Below are 7,234 nucleotides of genomic sequence, written 5' to 3'. Positions count from 1 at the left end.
AAAACGATAATGATTTATATTAATACATGAAGTTAATGGCTAAATTTGCAATCACAAGTCAAATGATATCGATTTAATTGATGAATTTACGTAAAAATCATAAAATTATTATAAAAGTTAAAACAAAGGACTTAAATGTTTTTTTTTTTTTTGAGATATAAAAAATTGATAGGATTAAATGTAAAGATGCAAAGAAAAGAGTCATAGGGTTTCTGCAGGCAATAATTTCCCACTTTCTCCTCCTTTTTATCCTCCCTTCGTACATCTACGTAGTGGACCATTGAGAGTTGTGAACGGTGGTTGTTGGACTCCGAAGTCTTTTTCACAATTCCTCTCTCTCTAGAACTTTCTCTTCTTTTTATTTTTCTCCTTAATTTGTTGTTTATTGGGTTGTCTGTTTTGAATCAGAGAAAACCCTAACCGTCTTTTTTTTTTCCTTTGAATTGAAACGATCAAAAGAAGTAATGGGTTCAGAAGGATCAAGGGTTGTTGGTAAGTTTTCGATTTTCAAAACCCAAGATTTCTCTCATTTGTTTTTCGAATTTCCCTTTTTTAGTTACCAGTGAAATTTTTTATTGTTTCGTTGTTGGTGGAACTTTGAAAGGGAATTTTGCTTCTGGTTTTTTTTTTCTCGTGCTTGGTTGGATTTGGTGGAAAATTAGAGTTATAGCTTTGATATTTGGTGTTCTTTGTTTAGTTTAAAGTTCCTGTTTTCAAATGCCTGAGAATGGAATTTGTTGTGTATGGATTGATATTCAAGGTGAATATTTCAGAGGCGTTAGTAGTGAGAATTTTTATAAGATTCTTATTGTTTTTGTGGGTTTTATTGCAGGTGTTGGATGGGGCTTAAATATTAGAAATGTGAATGGTTATGAGTTTGTAGCCTTTTGTCCGGAAAGAATTAGATATTGTAGGAATAAATTGAAGGAAATTGGAATGAGCAAAGTCAGTGTCTCAATTTTTTAAGCTTTTTGTTAGTTCTGTTTGGTCTTTGATTTGGAATTAATAAAATCTTGCTTGAATGTGGATTAGAATAGTTTTGTTCTTTGTTAATTCCCATTTTCGTTTTTGATTTCCTCTTCTGAAGTAGTCTTCTGAGTTTAAGTTATTTATAATTCTAGCTGTACAAGAGCCATTCCATTCTGTTGTAACTAACTAGATCTTGCAACATTTGTTGATTGTACCGTGTTTCAAATAATGAATTTTGATGTTAATTCAGTGCATGTTAAATGAAGAAGCAATAATCTTTAACAAGGTATCATCGCTTTCTTTTGCATGCCCACAGCTTGTAGCATATGACAACTATATGTAATGCATGAAATTTTTCTGAAGTTGACATTTTGACTATGATCCATTGACTATGCTAGCTCCCAAGTTACTTTTCTTTTAATTGTCTCATGCGTCAAGATGATTGATCCGCTTCTGAGGAAATTGTTTGAGATTAACTTACAATACTCTTGTTATTGGACGCAATATGTGACAAATATCCTTGACGTGGTGCTAGCCCTCTTAACTGAGTAGTACCTTTCCATCATTCAAAGTAGAGGTCTGGAATTCAGCTTGTAAAAGAATGGTGGTGATTTTGGTTAAAGCTGAAAGAAGATTGTGATCTGTAGGATTGGCTATAATATCCTCTGTTGGCCCTGAAAAATGGTTGATCGCTTTAGAATCATCACATGAATGTTCATGTCATGACTGCTGAGCTTCAGAGGTTTGAAGAACCTCTCTTGGTGAGCTTGTGATGGATAATTGAGACAAAAAGACAACACAAAATAAAAAAGAGCAGATCTCTTTGATGCAACTTTTCCTGATCAGTGATTTCCTTATGTCTGGTTTGTGTTGATGATGGGTGGTTGTATATTTCAGGAGTGGCTGTTAACTGCCTCTTAATTGGTAGAGGATATCTTGGTACAATGGTTGAACAAAAAAAATGAGCAGATATCAGGATGCCAATCAGACAAGCCAAGCAGTTTGGTTGGCTAAGTATACAGTGTATGAACAAAAGAAAATGAGCGCATGTGATAGTCCCAATCAAACGAGCCAAGCTCCTTCCATGAGGCTCCAACTTCGGTAACAGTGGGTTTCATAGAGAGCAGCTGTGACAATTGAGATTGGTCAATGTTGTCAGGTTAGTATTAGGATAGATGACTGTTTTGAGATCTGGGAATCCTGTAAATTTCTTGCTTGGCTCAGCTTTTGATGTCTTAAGACCCAAGATTTACATGCAAGCATGTATGCAGATTCAAAAAGAAGGTAAGTGGAAAGCATTATGATTTTGGTCACCATGTGGGAAATACTGTTAAGCTTCACCAGATGAATTGATTTTTCTGTGATTTTGGTGAGTGCAATGCTTGATGAAAATGACTGTTGAAAGATTTTGAATGTAACATTAGAGCTGCTGGAGCTTAGTGAATATATATGAGTTGTTTGTTTAAGCTTTCCTTGGACTTGGAAGACTAGGTCTAGTCAGTGAAATCAAGGAGACTTCCTTGGCTACTTTTTGCTTCTATGGCTCTCAAATCAAGTCTTTCTTTTAAGCTCAACCATCTCATGGCATACCTTTGGATATTGAGGATCAACGGTTTTGGCATGAACTTTTCTTGGCATTTGATCCAGGAAGGCTTTGGGTACTATCTCCATTGGGAAACCAACTTGAGAGTTGTGTGGATTATTCCTTCAACTGCAGACTTCATGGTAGAACAGTTTGTCACTGATTGAGAAATGAGATTGCCACGTAGGTCTCCAAATATTGAAGCCAAACGTATCTATTAATGGAAGCTAGTCGTTTTGTTTCTACATGTGGTTTGTTGTGCTCATTCATGATTAGGATTAAACCTTGTTAATGATGAACTTAATGAGTGGAACTTGTGGAAAATGATATTTTTATACTGTCATGGTCATTTCAGTTATTTCTGGGTTTTGCCTTGTCTAATTTCCATTATTTGACAGAATGTGCAAACATTTCTATTTACTCTTAAATTTTGGCTTTTGCTCTTGACCAAAGTTTTGTTTTTTATATTTTGTGAACTGTGTTTAACAAAGATGCACTTAATGCAAATTCCATGAGTGACATTGTTACAATTCTGACCTTGGGACGAAAACTTGTGGTCTTTGCAGTGCCCAGGAATTTCAGATTGCTAGAAGAGCTTGAGAGAGGTGAAAAGGGAATTGGAGATGGAACCGTCAGCTATGGAATGGATGATGCTGATGATATATTCATGCAATCATGGACTGGGACTATAATCGGTCCGCCAAATGTGAGCCTCTCTCTCTCTGTCTCTCTGTCTTTCTGTCTCTCTCTCTCTGTTGTGCTCTTTCAGTAGTTGGTGCCTATTTGACTCTGAATGGTGTGCATAAGTACAATGATGGGTCTAAACTGAACTTCAAAGTTGACATCTAGTTTTAACTAAGCTCATCTTCAAAAGTTAGTGGTAATCATTGAGACAGTCCACATGATTGACTAATTATTAATGACAACTGGAACAATCCTTTATCTAATTTTTCTGTTGGATATGGGTAGCATGAAAAAGGTTATGGTTGAAGTAAGTTAGGCTGTAGCTAGGATAGAAAGAATGCACTTTATGCTTACAACCTAGACAACTGTGGTGGGAATTGAAGTTATATTATTCTTTTGGCCTTAGGATGCAGTTACTGACACATTTCAATTTTAACTAAGGTGGAAACTGTAGCTTATTTAAATGTGCCAGAAGAGAGTTGTACTTTTAACATTTAAGATTTAAAAAAAAGCAAGAAATGTAAGTACTTCTTTGTAAGTTGCCTAATGAGTTTGGACTGTCCAAACTCAATGATTGTCCCATTTTATCACAAAACTTACCTACTTTCTTTTAAGTGTTCTTGTCATGAATACGCCTATTACCTGCAAACCAATTGAGCCTCCGTAGAATTGTGTCACGTAGAAGTATTAAGATACAAGCTTGGTGATCATTATCCTTCTTGCAACTCATTTTTGCTACAGCTTTTACATTCATTACATGTCAATTATTTTCTCAGCTTATGAACAAAGTAATTAACTGTTTCTATTTAGCAGCGTCAAAGCTTTTAACTGAAATTAAAAGGCTCTGTCTTGTTATTAACTTTGAGAATGTCTTACTCTGTCCTTGGTAATTGACCACCAATTACTACTTGGGGAAGCAGGGGGTGCATATGAATTTAATTCATGAATGGAAACCCAAACATGTCATCATTATTATCCCCTTTCTTTTTGAAGTCTGAATGCATGATTATGTTACCTGCTTATTCATAAAACTGTTCCAATTGTTAGTAGTTTCAATTCTTTTAGGGCTTATTTGGTGCATAGGATAAGGATTAGAGAGAATTGACCTTTTGTTCAATGCTATAGTTCGATAGGTTTTTATAGAAGGATGGGATACTTTGATTAGTTATCCTACAATACACAATCTTATGGAGAGGAAAAGAATTGAATCATCATACATGGATAAGACTACATAAAACATAATGAGAGCATAATGGTTATTAATGCACTGAGAAGTAAGATGATATGATGACAATTTACTTTTTATCTTGTCACCTGTTCCATCCATGATTTTATAGACCAAATGCAACTTTGATGAAGTTTCATGCCCATGTGTTTGAATTAAGGTCCTACATTACACAACCTTATGGAGCGGAAAAGAATTCGATCATCATACATGGATAAGACTACATAAAACATAATGAGAGCATACTGGTTACTGATGAACTGAAGTAAGATGATATAAAGACAATTTGCTCGTTATCTTTTTACCTGTTCCATCCTTAATTGTGTACACCAAATGCAACTTTGATGAAGTTTCATGCCCATGTGTTTGAATTTCTCAGAGTATTTAAAATAAATAAAATTAAATTTATTGAATCTATACTGGCATGTGGGTCAGTGTTTGCAAATTGTCATTAGATATGACCAATGTGACTCTTAGAATCACTGGTTGCACAATGTTAATTATATTGCTATTTAAATGACATAATTATATTAATTAATTTCTAATTGTTGTCAAGAGACCTAATTGATTGATTTTTGATCTGGCTAGTGACCTGGTGAGCTGGCTGCCCTGTAGGGTTGATCTCTGCTCTAGTGGGTTTAATAGTTATGTACAAATATAATATTACAATGTTGTACATTCTAGGTTAATGGCTAAAAGTATGCTAGATTGCTGCAGTGAAAAAAAAAAGAAAAAGAATTTAGGTACATTAAGGACAAATATCGCCACAAGATTTAAAAGTCTAAAATGAGGCCAGCTCAGATAGTCATAAACATGATTTAAAACACCAAGTACTCAAGGTAAGATATAGCCAATCATCCCTAAAATTAGCCTCACAAGCCCATTTTTGTGAGACCGGCTCTTTTACAGCAGGTGTTAGTCTGCCAATTGGTGCCAAATCTTCAGGGTTGCTGGTCATCGGGAGCACTACTACAAGTGCTGACTCTTGCATCACCTTCCTATAGCTCAATGTTTAGCTTAAGCTTAAACTTGAAATACAAAGCACAACTCAGAGGTTAAAGGATTTGAAATTCCAAGATGAAACATGCATACAACTCCAAAACCATTGTGTCTGAATTTTCATCACTTAAGTTAGTTTAGGACTTCTGGTTAAAGTAATTCTAGTATGAATTGCACTATAGTTACCGTCATTTGCAAAACAGTAAGTAATAATAATATTTTCTTCTATATTTAATCATTTCTTAAAATGAAAAGGAGTTAATATCTTGCTTACTCTTGATGCATGTCAGACTGTTCATGAAGGACGCATCTACCAGTTGAAATTGTTCTGTGGCAAGGATTATCCAGATAATCCACCAAGTGTGAGGTTTCAGACCCGGATAAATATGACCTGTGTCAATCAGGAAACTGGAGTGGTAAGTGATGTTGTTCTTGGGACCTTTTATGCTATGATATGATACTTATAGCCGCTAAACTGCCAGGTTGAACCCAGCCTTTTCCCCATGCTTGCTAATTGGCAAAGGGAGTATACAATGGAGGATATATTGACTCAACTGAAGAAAGAAATGATGTCTCCACAGAACAGGAAGCTTGCCCAGCCTCCTGAAGGTCTGTTCAATCTTCTGATTTCTTGCCATATCCTTAATCTTTTTGTATCCAAGTCAGCTTCTTAAGCTTGTCATTTCTGAAGTTAGTGTAGTCCTTGAGGATAGTCGAATTTAAATGGAGAAATTGGTAGTCACATGGAAAATTATAGGTATTTGTGATATAGCTGAATGAGTGCTATTTTTTCTGATAAATTGGTTAGGATGTAGATATAGATCCGCAGTGCATAAATGTTCTCTCTTTGATGCATGTTATATAAAAGTTTAAACTGTGATGATGTTTTCCCCAGGAAATGAAGAGGCAAGGCTCGATCAAAAGGGTTTAGTGCTGAAATGTTGCATCCTCTGAAGTTTATTGGAGTTGTATGAACATAATGTATATAGAACATATACACTAGATGATTCCAGCAACCGGCTTAGCTCCATCAATATATATGCTTGGGTATGAGAAATATGTCCTTGGTTCCACCGAATGGTGGTTAAATAAATTTGACCTTCTTAATGAATTGATGACATTCCAAAATTTATGAGTTGTGCTTAATATTAATCTCAGTTAGCCGGTGTGTTTTTCTTTCTTTTTCCCTTTTTTTTTTTTTCCTTTTTTTCATTTTCATTTGATGTATTCTAGAATGTAACGGAGGACATGAGTATGGAACTCTGACCGGTTTGAGAAAATTGTTATATTCCATGCGCTTTCTCTTTGATATTGGCCTGGCTTCCAGCAAGTAAAGCAATGCTGCTTTGTACTATCTGGATTTACATGCTGTTGGAACCTACAATTTATTCTCCTCTCCTAATAATTGCATTTCCATGTTCAATCAGAAGCTTAGACAGCTTCTGGTGGTGAATGTTCATGCATTGTAAAGTTTCATCCAGAATCTCTGAATTTACTGTTTATGTTTGGTTTTTCTTACTAATCAGTGAATGAATTAATTAATATATAATTTAGAGATATTGCAATTAATCTTCTAAGTCGTAACATTATAGCCATAATTATTAGATGGTTCAATAAGGGACATCATCGTCTTGCTTTCTTTGACAGGCTCCAGTAAGGTGGAATAGGAAAAGCATGTTTCAATCAAATTTCACAGGCTAAGCGTGCTGGCACAACTGGATATGACCTAATTTAGGGGAAAAAAAATAAAGAAGATTATTATTACGAGCTGAGTG

General features: G+C 35.1%; 1 protein-coding gene across 1 annotated transcript; it reads left to right on the top strand.

Moving 5' to 3' along the window:
- Positions 1 to 224: 224 nt before the first annotated feature.
- On the top strand, positions 225 to 6,770 carry MMZ1 (MMS ZWEI homolog 1). The gene is made up of 5 exons (XM_018115566.2): positions 225 to 492; positions 3,118 to 3,257; positions 5,750 to 5,875; positions 5,942 to 6,068; positions 6,355 to 6,770. Exons 1-5 carry the CDS (start codon positions 465 to 467, stop codon positions 6,411 to 6,413), a joined length of 480 nt encoding a protein of 159 aa, XP_017971055.1. The 5' UTR covers positions 225 to 464; the 3' UTR covers positions 6,414 to 6,770.
- The last annotated feature ends 464 nt before the right edge of the window (positions 6,771 to 7,234 follow it).

The sequence above is a fragment of the Theobroma cacao genome, chromosome 2, assembly GCF_053813885.1.
Source record: "Theobroma cacao isolate CCN51 chromosome 2, ASM5381388v1, whole genome shotgun sequence".
Taxonomy (NCBI): Eukaryota; Viridiplantae; Streptophyta; class Magnoliopsida; order Malvales; family Malvaceae; genus Theobroma; species Theobroma cacao.
Note: the sequence above shows the minus strand (reverse complement) of the source record. Positions and strands in the feature narration are given on the sequence as shown.